Here is a 15,945-nt window from a genome sequence, read left to right as displayed (position 1 = left end):
AAAACTTTTGGTTTTCAAAAAGTCATAAAAAGTTTCTTTTTTTAAATTTCTTTCAAAATCTATGAAATAAAGCAAAATGAATTTATTAATTTCAATTTTACATTTGTACAAACAATTATAAAGGCAGTGATTTTCCAGAAAAGTTTTTCTTATGAAAAGTAGATCTTTGGACAAATAAGAATGAATTTGGCTAAATCTGAAAAATTGGTAAGCCAGAATAACTGACTTTGTAGCCGTTTTGCTCACTTTGTCTGTAAAATCTCCTTAAACGAGTAGGGTAGAGTTCCTAGAGGGGCACATTTAATTGATTTACTGTGATCTCTGTTGAGCTGGCTTGAGTTGGATTTGAACGCACGGCCACGTTAAGTAAGAGCACGTCTGCAAGAAAGTAAGGCAGGCAACCGGTGCAACACATGCATTTCGCTCGTCATATATAAAATCAATTCATTGATTTTTTTTCACATGCACGCGCTTACAAGAATTATTATTTTACACTTAATTTTGAATAAAATTAAATTTAAATCATTAAAAATAATACAGGTGTTTCTTTATTAAAATCATACACACTGCTAAAAAAATTTTATTCTAATTTAAATTCAAAAAAATTGTTCCCCCTCCAAATAAAAAGCCAATTTATGGATTCTGAAAATAAAGGAGGAAGGTAGAAATAAGTGTGTCAATTTTATTTTCATTTACATAATTATTATATACAACAAAAGAATATTAATAAATGTTTGTATAATAATATTCCAATTCTGTTCTTTCGTACAACCAGCTTGTGTTTTCCACGCCAAATCTCTTAAACGTCTAAACCTTCGTCTTCATCTTCGCTTCTGAAAGTTTTAATACCTCATGAGACGGGATTCTTTTGTTTCGGTTCAAGAAAACTCAAAAATCGTGATTATTGCGTAAATAAAATATTAGCTGATAATTTATTTTATCAATTTAATAATAATTTTGCCGAGTTAGAAAGTCATTAATAAAGCTAAGCAATAAAATATGTACAATTTTATTAAAAAAATCGCTCTTTTGTTATTTAAAGCATGTTTTTTTGTTCCGAGATTAGGGAAAGTGTTGAATAAAAGATTTTGCAATTAGTTTTATACATATAGTTATTTTCCATTGTTTAATTTTCGTTCGCTCCACAAAACACACATTTTTGCAGTTAATCAAAGAATTATGTTCACACATAACTAGAGAATTCGCCTATATTTCCCCACGAAAGAGAGGATCACAAGCACAATAGTTTTCAGTATACAAGGGCTGCTGACATGTTTTCTTTCTTTAATGAACACACATATTCTCATTAAAATGGTAAAACAAAATCACTTTGATTATGTTCGTCTGTCGCACAAAAACCATCCAAAATAATAAAAAGTATTAAAACACGCGCACTAACTCCAAAAAGCAGGCCGAGATTCTCACAAACGAAATAAAATACCTGCCTGGGTCAGAGGTCAAGAAAGACTCTGTTGCGAGACAGAGGCCCCAACCGCCAGTCGATCCTTTGCAGAAAAATTCATTTTGAAAATATTGCTCGACAAACGTTTGAATGAAATTATAGAACATTGCATTGGTATTCATTGGTAAAAAATCCTTCTCTCGTGTATATATATTTGTAATAATTAACATTTTTCCTTCTAGTAAAATTTGGTATGTGTATAGTTTAAAAAGTTCATCTCATACATTCATCTGCTTTTTCGCTCGGCTAAACTCTTAAACAACATTTTTAAAACATTAAATTCTGTACTGGAAGGCATTTATAGTTTTATTTTTGTTATTATTTTTTTACTTCAAACCTCTCGAGTTGAGTGATTTCTCCTCTCTGTATACCGCAAGACTTTGTGTTAAATTAAGAAAAAATTGCATTCATTGCAGAGCCGTCTTTTTCAACTTTTTTTTAGATTGTTCATGAATCATAAAAGTGGCTGACAGACAATTGTAGTGGACAAGGCACGTGCAGACTAGACAAGATTTTTACCCGCTTTTTATTTTCCGTACTTGATTTTGATTTCGCTTTTCATATTGATATTCCCGGATATTCCACTGTCAATTGGCTCTGTTTCTCCAATTAAAAATCTCGTAAAAAAAGGGAAAAAAAACACATTTAATTGGTTAAATTCTAAAGAAATTTATATTATGTACGTAAAAATAAAAATAATTTAAGGTTAAATAAGCGTAATTATTGCAAAGCCTCTTAGATTTTGATTAGAGAGGGGTAAAATATTTGCGTCAAAATGGCAAGAAGCAGGTTTGGTTGCAAATAAAGCCGTTAAATTAATAATAAAATAAGACGGACGAAATAAAATCACTGGTCGTTGGCGGAGATCCACGAGTTAGAGCGGAGGCTGTTAGTCGGCGAAACGTACCCTGCGACGGAGCCCTGCTCGATGTTGGAGTTTGACTTTTTGAGGATGCTTTTGGGCTTAATGCATGATGGACTAGCCGGTGGCTGACCCGGCGACGTCGGACTGCTTGGCTGCATCACGTGAATGGCGTCCAGGGACGGCCGCTTGCAGAATAAATTCAACTTCCGTTGTTGCTGCTGGCCTCGAGTGGCCATCGCTGGACTCTTTTCTTTGACTAAGTAGGTGCCTATTGAGGAGGCAGAGCTCTGCACCTGGAAATTAAGGGGCGAGATTTGTTGAATTTTGAAGTACACATATCAATAGTTGAGAATTAAAAAAGAAATTTATAAGCTCAGCAAATAAAAATAAAACAACAATATTTTGGTTAAATAGTAGCTGGGGTCTAAATCTGTAAGCTTTTTCGTTTCTATTTCCATTTCTATATTCATTTTCCATTTGCTTACCCATTCTATTTCGTCGCCTTTTTCGATTACGACTTCTATTTCGCAGCCTATCCATTTTCACTTGTCTAATTCGTCGTCAATTTTAATAGTTGAGCCATAAATAAATATAAATAAATATATATATTTTTTAATTTAATTATTGCATATGCGCTTACAGTAATTTTCAAATGATTTTTAATATGCTCAAGTCAATAAAATGTATAAAAAATTATTTGAATAAGGCGTTTAGTCAAAAGTACCTCAGTGTGGGCGCAAATTGTGGTACCACAGTGTGGGCGGGAATTGTGGTACCACAGTGTGGGCGCAAATTGTGGTACCACAGTGTGGGCGGAAATTGTGGTACCACAGTGTGGGCGCAAATTGTGGTACCACAGTGTGGGCGTAAATTGTGGTACCACAGTGTGGGAGCAAATTGTGGTACCACAGTGTGGGCGCAAATTGTGGTACCACAGTGTGGGCGCAAATTGTGGTACCACAGTGTGGGCGGAAATTGTGGTACCACAGTGTGGGCGGAAATTGTGGTACCACAGTGTGGGCGCAAATTGTGGTACCGCAGTGTGGGCGGGAATTGTGGTACCACAGTGTGGGCGGGAATTGTGGTACCACAGTGTGGGAGCAAATTGTGGTATCACAGTGTGGGCGCAAATTGTGGTACCACAGTGTGGGCGCAAATTGTGGTACCACAGTGTGGGCGCAAATTGTGGTACCACAGTGTGGGCGGAAATTGTGGTACCACAGTGTGGGCGGAAATTGTAGTACCACAGTGTGGGCGGAAATTGTGGTACCACAGTGTGGGCGGGAATTGTGGTACCACAGTGTGCGCGGAAATTGTGGTACCACAGTGTGGGCGGAAATTGTGGTACCGCAGTGTGGGCGGGAATTGTGGTACCGCAGTGTGGGCGGGAATTGTGGTACCGCAGTGTGGGCGGGAATTGTGGTACCACAGTGTGGGAGCAAATTGTGGTACCACAGTGTGGGCGGAAATTGTGGTACCACAGTGTGGGCGGAAATTGTGGTACCACAGTGTGGGAGCAAATTGTGGTACCACAGTGTGGGCGCAAATTGTGGTACCACAGTGTGGGCGGAAATTGTGGTACCACAGTGTGGGCGCAAATTGTGGTACCACAGTGTGGGCGGAAATTGTGGTACCACAGTGTGGGCGGAAATTGTGGTACCACAGTGTGGGCGCAAATTGTGGTACCACAGTGTGGGCGGGAATTGTGGTACCACAGTGTGAGCGGGAATTGTGGTACCACAGTGTGGGCGGGAATTGTGGTACCACAGTGTGGGCGGGAATTGTGGTACCACAGTGTGCGCGGAAATTGTGGTACCACAGTGTGGGCGGAAATTGTGGTACCACAGTGTGGGCGGAAATTGTGGTACCACAGTGTGGGCGGAAATTGTGGTACCGCAGTGTGAGCGGGAATTGTGGTACCACAGTGTGGGCGGGAATTGTGGTACCACAGTGTGGGAGCAAATTGTGGTACCACAGTGTGGGCGCAAATTGTGGTACCACAGTGTGGGCGCAAATTGTGGTACCACAGTGTGGGCGCAAATTGTGGTACCACAGTGTGGGCGCAAATTGTGGTACCACAGTGTGGGCGCAAATTGTGGTACCAAACAGCGCACGCGATGAATTAAATAATATAAAATACATGGTTGCTAATTTGCTAAAAAAAAATATTATAATTGTATTTGAATTGAACCAATTTTTAAGAAATAGATTTAATTAACTTCATGAAAGGAAAAATTATCTTGATCCCCCCTAATTATGAGCCATAAAAAGATTCGATTAAAAGGGGGTGCGAGAGACATATAAGAATTATAAATATACATTTTCATTAAAAATTAAATAATTCATATAATTTTATCAACCTGAATATTAAAAACCATTCGAAGAGCACTGTAAGCATAGGGAATAATTAAATTAAATATAAATAAATAAATGGTTCAACTATTAAAATTGACGACGAAATAGAAATGGAAATGGATAGGCTGCGAAATAGAAGTCGTAATGGAAAAAGGCGACGAAATAGAATGGGTCAAATGGAAAATGAAATAGAAATGGAAATGGAACGATTCTATCTTACAGAATTAGACCCCTGTTTTCACTCAAAACAAACCTATCTAGTTTTAAATATTTTTTTAATTGTATAAAAACTTTAATTTATACCAAAAAATTTAACAAAGTTACTCATAAAACCACATATAAAATTTATAAAAATTTAGTACAAAAATGTTTAAAATTTTTAAGAATAAAGTTTTAGTTAAAAAGTGTTATTTTTTTTTTTAAATTAACTCTTATTCCAACATAAAATAATACAAAATTAAAATATACATCATGATTATATTTAATTTTAATTACCTGTGCCATAGCTTGTGAGCACTCCTTTTTGCAACTCTCAAGAAGGTCCATTTGTCCTCTCAAAATTCGAACATTCCACGTGTAGTTCTCGTGTACTTTGTTGTACTTTTTTCCCTTGAGTCCAGCCTGGCTGGCTAAGGTTGGCAGTTCTTCGTGGAACTCGAGTAAACTGGAGTGGTGGCTGCTGATCTGGCTGAAAAGACGCTCCCCGTGCTCTGTCATGAACTGCATCTCACACATGACCCTTTCGAAGAGACTTACTCCCCTTTGAAGATGGGTCGGCAGCCCTGACGACTCAATTTTGATCCGCGGAACCTTCAAAAATTGAAAAAAAAAAAAATATGACGAAAAAGTGTTTTTGAATGATTTTTTCACTTACTCCTTCAAAGTCTTGTATGGAAACTGTTGAGACATGTGGACTATTTGCCAGCCTATGGAGCAACACCCTGAGACACTGCTTCATGTTGGCTGCCTCGCTGAGCCCACAGTCGGCTCGCAAAGCCTCCATGGCCAACTCCACGTCTTGACGCACCCTGAGAACCTCCAGCAGATCTGCTGTTGCACCCTGTTTAAAAAATTTGATATTTAATATTAAGACACGTCATTTTTTTAAGTTAAAAACCTTTAATTGCTCATCCACTTGTTTCAAACCAACAGTCCGGATGTCTGTGTGAAGTTTTTCCGATTTTGAACTTTTCAGCTTCTGTAAACAAAAGTTTGCGTTTAGGTTTGCTTGTTTGGGGCGATAAGTTTTAAAAGAAGCTCAGAAAGAAACTCACCCCTCCACCTTTTTTATTAGTGATAGCGATGTGCACAAAGAGAATTGAGTTCTCCAAGGGCTCACCAGTGTTGGAAAGAAGTCGAATGTGACGATAGCCTGCATGCATAATTAAGAAAACCTTAGAATCCCTTATGATTTAAATCATGTAAAAGGAAACATTACTATTACTGTTAGTTTTGGTGGATGAATTTTCTTAATAAATTAAATACAAAAAGCTTCCAAAATTTACTTTGGTGGGTATTTAATTTAATTTGCAAATTGATCTTTAGTGAAGATATTAAAAATCAGACTCACCTGGTTGGAGGCAGTCAAAGGGAATGGTGTATTGGCCGATAAAATCGTCACCAATATATTCATCGTCGAGAACTACAAAACGAACAAGCACCAGTTCTGGGAGCACAACCTGAAACTCAAAACTCTCCTCAAATATAGGACAGTTGCCCTCGTTGGACACAGTTTTTGTTTTTCTCTCTGCAAATAATGACGAATTATTAATTAAGATGTTAGGTTATTGTTTAAATTTTTTTTAAATACCAGTACAGTCTGCTGGAATGCCAAACAACTGGATCACTATGTAGGGGTCGATTACGTCCCCCTTTGCCATTGATCCCCTGGGTCGTGGCAGTTGCTGCCCGCTTATTATCTAAAAAATTGAAATATTATTGGTATTTTTTATTTATTTAAATTGTACAAAATTAATAAGTACCTTAATGTGAAGGGTTTGAGGAGCTACTCCAGGTACAAGGTCTCTAATGTTAGCACTAAAGAAGGAGATCTCTTCTCTCATCACAGACGGTTTCAAAACATAACCACATCCTCCATTCTGTCTAAATCTACCATCGTACAGGTCCATCATTTGGCCTGGCGTTTGAAAGTTCAAAGCCACTGTGTAAATAATTCGTCATTAATTTTAAAAAACTAATTCCTTTTAAATTTCTGACCTAACTGGCAGCCACAGTTCCAAAAGTCCTGTGGGTTGAAATTACTCGAGTCGACTCGGCTCGCATTAGGAAACACCTTGGTGAGGAAGGACTTGTTGTGATTGACAAAATCCTCGGCGCACGCATGTGCCAACCTCGTGGCCGCCGACTCGCTTAGTGAACACATTTCCTTGGTTGTTTCTGCAACACACATTACAAAGTTTTGAGGTGATATTAATAATAAATTAATAGAGCCGCTTACGAGTTTGCTTAGAAGTAGCAAAGTCGATGAACTTGGTCCTGAGCAAGCCGACGAGGTCGGAGAGTTCTCTGCACAGAGTGATTGTTTGGGCCTTGTCAGGGACCTTGTTGATGGTGCTGGCGCGGCGATTGTTGTTGTCACAGCCTTCGTCTTCGTCACTCACCTCGCCGCTCTCTTCTTTACACTCGGCTGGCAGTTTCTTGCCCTGGAAAAGCAAAAAATTTAAATATATGTTAAACTTGAATTTTTATTGGTAAAAATGGGAGATTGCCTTGTGTGTTTATGTGATTGAAAAATTAAAAATTCATGAAATAAATTTTTCATCAATAATTTTTTAAATAAAAATAATTGTTTGAAAAAATTATGCATACTAGTTTCCATACTAATAAATATTTTTATGATCAAGTTCATACCATGATGAGAATTTTGCCCCTGAGCTCGACAGGACTCATTTGGCAGGGCTCTTTGGGACTGTTGTCCTTATGGATGTACAAATGCTCCCGAAGAACAGTTCGCAATATTCCTGCCACCATCCGCTGCTGTTCAACAGTGCAGTGGTTCTCCAAGTGAATTATCAAGGGATATCTGAAAGTCAATTTTACAATATCGAACACAAAAAATATCACAAATCCAAACTCACTGAGAATAAATGAAAGCGAATTCCTTTATTACTTCTATACAGTCTCTGAAAAGGATTTTTGAGGTCATTGAGTTGCCGTGGTACACGAGGGGCTGTTCTGGGCCGTCCCAGCAGTCAACTGAAAAAATGTATAAAATTGTAAGATCTCTTTTGTGCCTTCAATAAAAGGGGAAGTGAAAGGTCAATTTTAAGTGGGTTTAAATTAGCCACGTGTAAATCAGGTTTTTAAAATTATAACTGCGGAAATTAGCATTATGTGATTCACCTTTGACGCAACGGCAGCCATTTCCGAGCGCCCTAATGTAGCCCTCTACGCTGGAGGGCCCTTTGACCTGGTCCTCGAGCAAGTACGAGTTGTGGGAGGAGGAAATGAAGTAGTGCGTGAGTGGCTGCGACATGTCCTGACAAACGGCCCGCTGCACTGGGTCGAAAATGTCGCAGTCCTCTGACAGCAGGAACTTGGTGAAACCTGCGGCCGAAAGAGCGAGGGAAATTTATAGCCGCTTTTCCTCGTTTTAATATATATAGAAGAGAGTGAACACCCACCGTCGATTTGCAGCTGGTTCTTCTCCCGCGCCTCTGGGTTCGGTTCGTACTTCAGAATTATGGACAAGCACTTTTCTGACGTCAAATCTGAGATCTATAATTATAGAGATTGTCAGACAATGAAAAAAATAATATAAACATTAACCAAAAATTAAAATTCATTTCACTCCGAGAGTTTAATTCTATAATGAGCTGATTTGGTTTGAAAATATTAATTTGACCAGAGATTTAATTGATTAAAAGAATCCATTACATAAATTTTAAACGCGATTAAATATTTATTTTTGCTGGTTCCCTTTCCCTTTATATGTGTAAATTGACACTCAAAACACAAGATTCTGCGAGTTAAGAAGGTCCTTGAATATGCAACCGGCAGCGTAAGTGTGTGCTGCGGGTAGCCTACTCTGTTCCAATTACCGTTTCAATATTTTTGGTGCGCGTCCAACTTTTCCGTTTGCATCTACATGATAGATTACAGGCCGTTTCCTCTCGCGCGAGAGATTAATCAAGCGCCGAAAAGAGGCATTAATTACGGCCGACGAGAAAGAGAGTATGGCGCGTTTTGAGGGCGGCGGAAGCGCCACTCTCGCAGCACATTCAGGGTCGTGTTTCACGAGCCGGCAAAAGACAAATAACGCATCTCGGGAATGAAAATGCGCGCACACACGTCACGAGTGAGAGAAAGGGAGCAGAGGGTGCATTAGGACAAGTGTAATCTTAAAGTGTACCCTCGCTTCGCTGCTCCCGTATCTAGTTTCTTTTGCACTTACCCCCTGTTCGCCTTCGAGGAAGAGCTGCAGGTCCTCAAGTGTCAGGTAGTCCTTGTTAGCAAACCTGACGGCAAATCGATAAAATGGGTGTCGTAGTTTTGACTCCAATTTTATTTTATTTAAAGCTAAAATACTAAAAAAAATACCGTTTTTCAAGTAAATTTATTTGAAAAAAAGAGGTGAGAGCTTAAAAATTATTCTAATTCAAAGGTATTGTAAAAATTTTTTCAACAAATTATTTATAAAAATGGAAACGAGAAAATTAAAGATCCTTTAAACATTCTTATGCATCTATATAGAAAAAAATTATCCCCTTTTTGTGGATAGAAACTGAAAATTAATTTTTTTTCACCTTATTAAAAGGAAGTAAATTTCTGGTCTGGTGGCCACTTCCTTGAACATATCGATGAACTCTTTACTGTCCACCTGCCCTCGCTTGCCATCCATCTTCATTTGGTCAAATTCCTGCAACAGTTCCATCATTATGTCATATATTGAATTTCGGAATTTTGCCTGGCTGGATAATTTTGCAAAAGCCTTTCTTTTATTATTCATGGCAGGAAACTTGCTTCGTCTCTCGTTGTGAACTTTTCGGGTATATGAGAGGCGACGGAGTCGAGTTTGGAATCCTAATGAGATTGGCGTTGACGGAAAGAAGAAAAGCGGCTTTGAAGACATTCAGCGTGCGTGTCGCGCGAGCGGTGAAAAGTTTGCCAAATTAGCAGCTTATTCATCGCGAATCACTGCGTCAAACAGGTCGGTTTTCGACGGCAGACTTTGAAAGTTCCTCACTCGAAATAAGCTGACTTTTGTTGTGGGAAGCGCAAGGCCGGCATTTGTCTGCCTACGCCTCAAAATCGAGAGTTAAATTCAACTGAGTGAGGTGGATCTTAAAATGCTTCACGGACTTGTTGTTAAATAGTTCACAAGTTATATCAATAAAATTCATGAAAGTAAACAAAAAAATACATAATTATTAATTGGTAGCTAAAATGCCTAAAAACGTGACTTCCAGTTGTTGTGTTAAATTGAATTAAATATTAAATTGAAATCAAGCTAAGATTAAGTAAAAAAAATTAAAAAAGTTTTTTAAAGCCACATTTAATTTAAATAAGTGGCGCTTTTTTATTGAATTACATTCATTTCTCTTTCCACGTTTTACAGGAATTTTATTATTTTAAGCGATTAAATATTAATTTAAAAAATACTAATATTTTTTAATTATTTTATAAAATTGATTTTCTGGCCGAAAAAATAGCGCTAGAGAAAGACGCTTATTTTGGCCGCCAAACTTTTCTCCTTTTTTTTCTCTAATCGTTCTCATTATGTTCCGTCGCAACCCGTTCTCAATCATTCTTCCTCTCTCTCACCTGCTGCTTGTTATCGAGGCGGGTGCCAATTTATCATCTTTATCTTGTGTGCCGGCGGGGATTGATTTTCGGCCAAATTGAGGAGTGAAGGAGGCCGGGAGCGAAAAGTATCAAGTGCCTAACCCTTGAGTGCTTGGCGCGCAACAAAGGCCGGTTTCTCTCTCGCGCTCCTGCACCCCAATTTGCTACCGCGCCAATCCGCAGTTTGAGGATGCTGACTTTGCATTTAGCTTGTAAATAACTGAGACGTTTGCGCCACTGACAAGTTGCTAAGTGGCTTTGCGGTTTTCCAAAATGTAATTAAAACAAGGATTGAGACTTTTTAATAAGGGTTCGCGTTCATTCATGCGAAATTAATTCTTGTGTCTCACGGCAGTTTTAATTAAAAGGTCTGGAGAAAAGTGGGCTCTTTAATTTCCTCTTCATTCTTCCCCGAAAAAAGGAGAACAAAAAGCGAGCCGCTCTCACTTTTTCTTGAATTTTTTCCTTGTTCACAAGATAAATGTCTTCAGAAGAATGGCATGACATTTGTATCAACGTGCTATTTTTTGTATCAATAAAAAAAATCGATAAATTTGTTTCAAAATAATATTGAATCAGAGAGTCAGTGGGAAACAATTTGCAGTAAAAAAGTGAAATCAGGCCCTGCTGCTTGTGTAAGAAGAGCAGATAGGAGGCGTTTATTGATTCACCCCCGCGGCTTCATCATCGTCAATCCATATCGCGCGGGGCGGCCTAATGCGCGCCACCGGCAGCCGGCTCTCCTCTCTCCGGGTGTGCTATCGGGTTGCTAATAACGCGCCCCAGTGTTTGTTCCTTACTTGGAAAAGAGATATGTTCATAGAAAGATGAGGCTATTTGCGCAATTTCACTCGTCATTACCTCGCAAGATCAAATTCGTCGGCCAATGAATTTTCTCCTTAGAGTTAGATTGTACAACTCATAGAGTTATTGCTTTCAACCTGATTGAACAAAGAGTTATATTTTGAATGTATTGAAACAATGCTATAACGACAATTTATTTTTCATAAACATGGATTTTCCAGGAAGAAAGATTATATAATAATACAAAAGCTCACTTCTCATCAGGAGAATCTTAACTGTTTCAATTACATTTTGATTTGATTTGTTTTTTTAATTTTCTTAATCAGTACGGTGCTTTCGAATATAATTCTAAATAATAATTAATCTAGGTTCATTATGTAATTTTTAATTATACCTGGTAGAATTTGAAGTAATTAAGAATTAAAAATATATTTAAATTGACCAAGTAAGTGAATACAGACACCCAGAAAATACAATTTACATCTGGAAACTTCATTCAGGCTAAGCATTTATTCCTTCCTGACAGCGAGTTAAATTTATTTTCCTACTGTACAGATATTATTCGAATTTATTATAATTTACTATCTCTTTTTCATCATCTGCAGTATGAGCTTGGATTTCAAAATTTTAGCATCACGTTTGCAATCAGCAGAGAGGAATTCAGCATTTTATTTTTTGCTTTTTTTATAAGGAGAACTCTCAGTGGATTGTGAATTTCACTGGGTGATTGATGAGCAAAAGAAAACATCGCATTCTCTTTGACGAGAACCGGATTTCGTGAGAAGAGGCAATTTTACTTCTCTCTCAAATATTGGATTTTCTCCCCGGTCGATCGATGACGCAGATTACAAAGGTGAGTGTCGCTTTGGAAACACATTTCATGTGTCTGCGGGCTGTTTTCGTGAGTGACAATATTAAATCTGGCAATTAGGCAATTTCGCCCCCGGTCAACAGGCGATACGCCAGAGTGCGATTTAATTTACGTCAAACAAGCAGGCGTAATGGTGTTAATCGGATTAAAATTAATGTACAAATGCAAAATATGTACGAACGAAGCCTGGTGTGTTAAAATATATGCAATCTGCCCTTCATGCTGAAATTCGATTTGAATAGGATTGTGCAATGATATAATTTTAGTAACATTTTTTTTGTATGGCTTCACTATTTTTGGCTCACTGATATTTTCATTCAGGATATGTACGGCTTCTTATATATAAAATCACTCACCAGAAGTTTTTGCCTGATCTTCTCGGTGGCGGCCGTTTGGCCACTAAGCTTCTGGATGAGGCTGATTGCTGTACCTTGGTCCAGACTGTCATGGTCAGCAGCCGCTTTGTCAAACATGTGCTGCAACCATCTTTCACGCAGCGCCTGTTTTTCACCAATCGCGTCCGGAGCTGAATAACAAGAAAAAAGGAATGAAAATATAATATTTTCTCATTTTGTCTTTTTAAAAAACACAATTAATTTTACAATTTTATTTATTCATATTTATGTTTAAGAAGAAATAGATATTTTTAATATTTTAGCTTTGTTCAATCTGTTCTTGAATATTTTTTTTATGCAAATTGAAGAGAGTGGACATTTATTTTGACAAGCAGAAATTCTTATTTCCCTTTCGTAGCTCTTCAGGAAGTTTCATCCTGACAGTGTCATTTACTTCTCTCTCTTTCTGATTGCTCGTCTCTGTTGGCACGAGACAAAGAGTTGAGATAAAAAGCGCGCAGGTGTAGAGAATAAAGAAAGAGAAAAGTTTGCAGTTGGAAATGTGTTTTCTTTCACTATATGTCTGACTCCTTCTTATATATCATTTTTCCTTTCACGCTCTTCACTTACATTTCGAGGCGCCGATGAGGGCGTTGAGGCCCGTGACCCAGATGTTTGCCTCTTCGGAGGAGGGAGCCACCAGGTCGAGCGACTCGAAATTGTCTCCGTACAGAATTGAGAAGGCGCAGTCTTCGAGATGGTGCGAGCTGATATCCTTGTTGCGCAGAACGTCCGTGTTCTTGCCCGCGCGAATTTCTTTTATGCTCTCAATGTTAACTGCAAAATAAAAATTCAATTGTGATGTCCTTTGATTAATTAAAAATTACAGTAAAATGTTAGAGATAATAAATTCTGTTAGCAATTTTTTTATTTTCTGATCTCAGTAGGAAGAAAAAATTGTTTAAGATTAAAGATAGTTTAAGTAAGAAGCACTATTTAAATGTTTTGCTTGCTGGACTTACCCATTGCTTTTGAGGCCTTTTTTGAAGTCGGCGTCCATCGGATTGCACTCAGATCCTCGGCGAGGGTGAAAAAGCGATGATATTGTCTTGAGTTTGGACGCACCTTGATAAGACTGCTGCCACCCATCATGTAATGTAGGCATGCCGATGCTGCGGACAGAGCAAGAGAAATCACGTTAGCGGTTTCTGACGGTACAGGTAAAAGCAACATGCAAAGCGTAGAGGCTCTGCAGGTTGCATAATTCGTATCGTTCTCTTGTGAAAGAACAAAGTTTATGCTGCTTTATACTTCAAATACGAATAAAAACAATAAAACTCTTGAATAATCATTTAAAATGTAGTTTTTTTCTAATGTAAATTAAAAAGATATATTTATATTTTCATAAATTAAAAATGGTTGACGTGAACTTTTTATAAGCCGCGTGTGTTCATAATTGAACGCTGTTCATATGGCCCCTGGGTGCCACTTTGTATAAACAATATAAAGCGTATTCCAATCAATAACACCGCGAGCCACGGCAAGGCATTTTTAAATAAACGCCTAACCGAGCCCAAATGGAAAACAGCGGCCGCACACGAACGATTGAATGGGAATCGGTCGCCTGGGAATTGATCGGAGGCAGTGAATCGTCCAACAATAAACGAAAGGAGGCGCTAGCTGCTTCAGCAAGTAAAATGTATTGTAAAATATAAAAAAGCCAGAAGAGTATGACGTAAGCGGTTCCACGTTTGTAATAAATGTGCAGAAATAAAAAATTGCAAAGGCTTTCTCATATTTTTACTCGCTGCGAAAGCAAACACTGCTGTAATAATTCCTGGAATGGAACGAAAAGCGCAGGCACAATCTATGTCTATATTACGTACTAGATGGAGTGTGAGCGGCGCGCTGCCGACCTTTGGTGCTTGTTTAATATAATGGAATGGCGATAAAGGCAAACGAAAGCCTACAGTTGATGAGTGGATGAATGAGAGGAGCGTGCGAAATTTTGAAGTCGCGTATATTATTACGCCTACTCCATCATCATTACATCAAAAGCAAAGCTGAGCAAATTTTGGGCAAAAAAGTGAACAAAATTCTTTAAATTATATTATAATTGAAAACAACGGGCCATTAAAATAAAAAGTATACTTAAATAAGGACAAAACAGTTTTTTTTTTTAAATCTCAAATTTTTACTTCCTCACTCATATTATCTCTTATTAATTTAATTAATGTAAAAGATGGAAAGCGTTATTAAAAAGTCTCAATACTTTCAAAATTCAGAAAATCCTCAAAATTTTTCTACGGAAGTTTATAAGTGTTTTGAAAGTAAAAAGCAAAGAAATAAATTAACAATTTATAATTTTTGTTTGAATTACAATTTCAATCCTGCGTTGGTATTTTTTTTTAAAATTATTTATAAATTATTTCTATCATAATGTTCTTTTTCAATTTGACCAATCATTTATGAGTTTTTTTTTTAATTTTCTTTTTAAATTTTTACTATAAAGGGGATGAAAAATTAACAAGATTCCCACCGTGTCTTCTTCCCAGGCGGCTCAACAGAGTAATAAAATAAAATCCCTGGCCGAGTGGCTAAACAAACACGAGCAGTAGCGCGCGTTCCCAGAGTGATAAGTAAGTGTCACGTTCTGCAGACGACGCGTGATTTATCAGGAAAACTCGCAGCACTTCATCTCTGGGCCTCCATAATGAAAAGGCCGAACAGAATTGCAAGCCGGCAAGGTGCCGTGTTATTTTTCCTCGGGCTCTCCTATCATAATGGGCGCTCGCGCGAGATGAAAAACATCAGGGGTAAATTTAGGGCCGGAACAAATATGTGCGTGCGCCACACGGCCGCGCGCTGCTCATTTTTTCACTCAAATGTCACTTGGCAAATAAACGTGGAACACCGCGAATCTGAGCTGCGTAGGGAAATTTAGTGCTCACAACACACATGTGTCCTCTCTCGCGTTCTGCCGCGCGATGCACAAATTTTCACTAAATTTTACGAGCGACACTTTGTTCGCAGACGCACGGTCGCCACTTTTATGTGCATTTTACGGACCGACCCGAAATGGTGTGCAGAGACGACGGTTTTAATATGCATATGTGCCACACGTTTCCGCCTCCGGAGCTAAACAACCCTCAATATCATTCCCCAAACTAAAAAATTGACAAAAGCTGGTGCAATTAAAAGTTATCAATTCAAACTCACTCAAACTCAAATAAAGCAGAGAAAAGATAAAAGGAATAATATTACGGTCACTTCGCGAGCTTCGTGAAAAAAAAATGGTAAAAAATGGTGTAAATATGAATTTTAGAAGGAAAAAACAAAAAACCCTTCAAATCAGTACTGTTGATTTGCAGGTGATTTGATGGTCAATTCAATTGTTTATAAATTTAAATTATGAGTTAAGATAATTAGAGAAATTTCAGGTGACACA

At 38.0% G+C, this 15,945-nt stretch overlaps 1 protein-coding gene across 3 annotated transcripts in view; it reads right to left on the bottom strand.

Annotated features, from left to right (window-relative positions):
* Window positions 1-662: 662 nt before the first annotated feature.
* LOC132192785 (inactive phospholipase C-like protein 2) overlaps window positions 663-15,945 on the bottom strand; it is a 30,017-nt gene continuing 14,734 nt past the window's right edge. Inside the window, exons 2-22 of one of the 3 annotated variants that reach the window (XM_059612906.1) lie at window positions 13,520-13,669; window positions 13,128-13,334; window positions 12,519-12,688; window positions 9,449-9,561; window positions 9,097-9,160; window positions 8,327-8,420; window positions 8,046-8,249; window positions 7,781-7,898; window positions 7,554-7,725; window positions 7,141-7,345; window positions 6,900-7,079; window positions 6,665-6,843; window positions 6,493-6,601; window positions 6,253-6,429; window positions 5,957-6,054; window positions 5,800-5,880; window positions 5,557-5,742; window positions 5,178-5,492; window positions 2,370-2,620; window positions 1,446-1,505; window positions 663-833 (exon numbers count right to left, since the gene is read on the bottom strand). In XM_059612906.1, the coding sequence (XP_059468889.1) occupies window positions 1,451-1,505; window positions 2,370-2,620; window positions 5,178-5,492; window positions 5,557-5,742; window positions 5,800-5,880; window positions 5,957-6,054; window positions 6,253-6,429; window positions 6,493-6,601; window positions 6,665-6,843; window positions 6,900-7,079; window positions 7,141-7,345; window positions 7,554-7,725; window positions 7,781-7,898; window positions 8,046-8,249; window positions 8,327-8,420; window positions 9,097-9,160; window positions 9,449-9,561; window positions 12,519-12,688; window positions 13,128-13,334; window positions 13,520-13,669 (3,128 nt within the window). In that variant the 3' untranslated portion in view covers window positions 663-833; window positions 1,446-1,450. Of the gene's footprint in view, window positions 834-857; window positions 2,621-5,177; window positions 5,493-5,556; window positions 5,743-5,799; window positions 5,881-5,956; window positions 6,055-6,252; window positions 6,430-6,492; window positions 6,602-6,664; window positions 6,844-6,899; window positions 7,080-7,140; window positions 7,346-7,553; window positions 7,726-7,780; window positions 7,899-8,045; window positions 8,250-8,326; window positions 8,421-9,096; window positions 9,161-9,448; window positions 9,562-12,518; window positions 12,689-13,127; window positions 13,335-13,519; window positions 13,670-15,945 lie in introns of those variants that run through there. The other 2 variants (XM_059612907.1, XM_059612905.1) reach the window with 2 other exon arrangements.

This window comes from Neocloeon triangulifer, unplaced genomic scaffold (assembly GCF_031216515.1).
Source record: "Neocloeon triangulifer isolate White Clay Creek 2 clone unplaced genomic scaffold, ASM3121651v1 ptg000003l, whole genome shotgun sequence".
Lineage (NCBI taxonomy): Eukaryota > Metazoa > Arthropoda > Insecta > Ephemeroptera > Baetidae > Neocloeon > Neocloeon triangulifer.
Note: the sequence above shows the minus strand (reverse complement) of the source record. Positions and strands in the feature narration are given on the sequence as shown.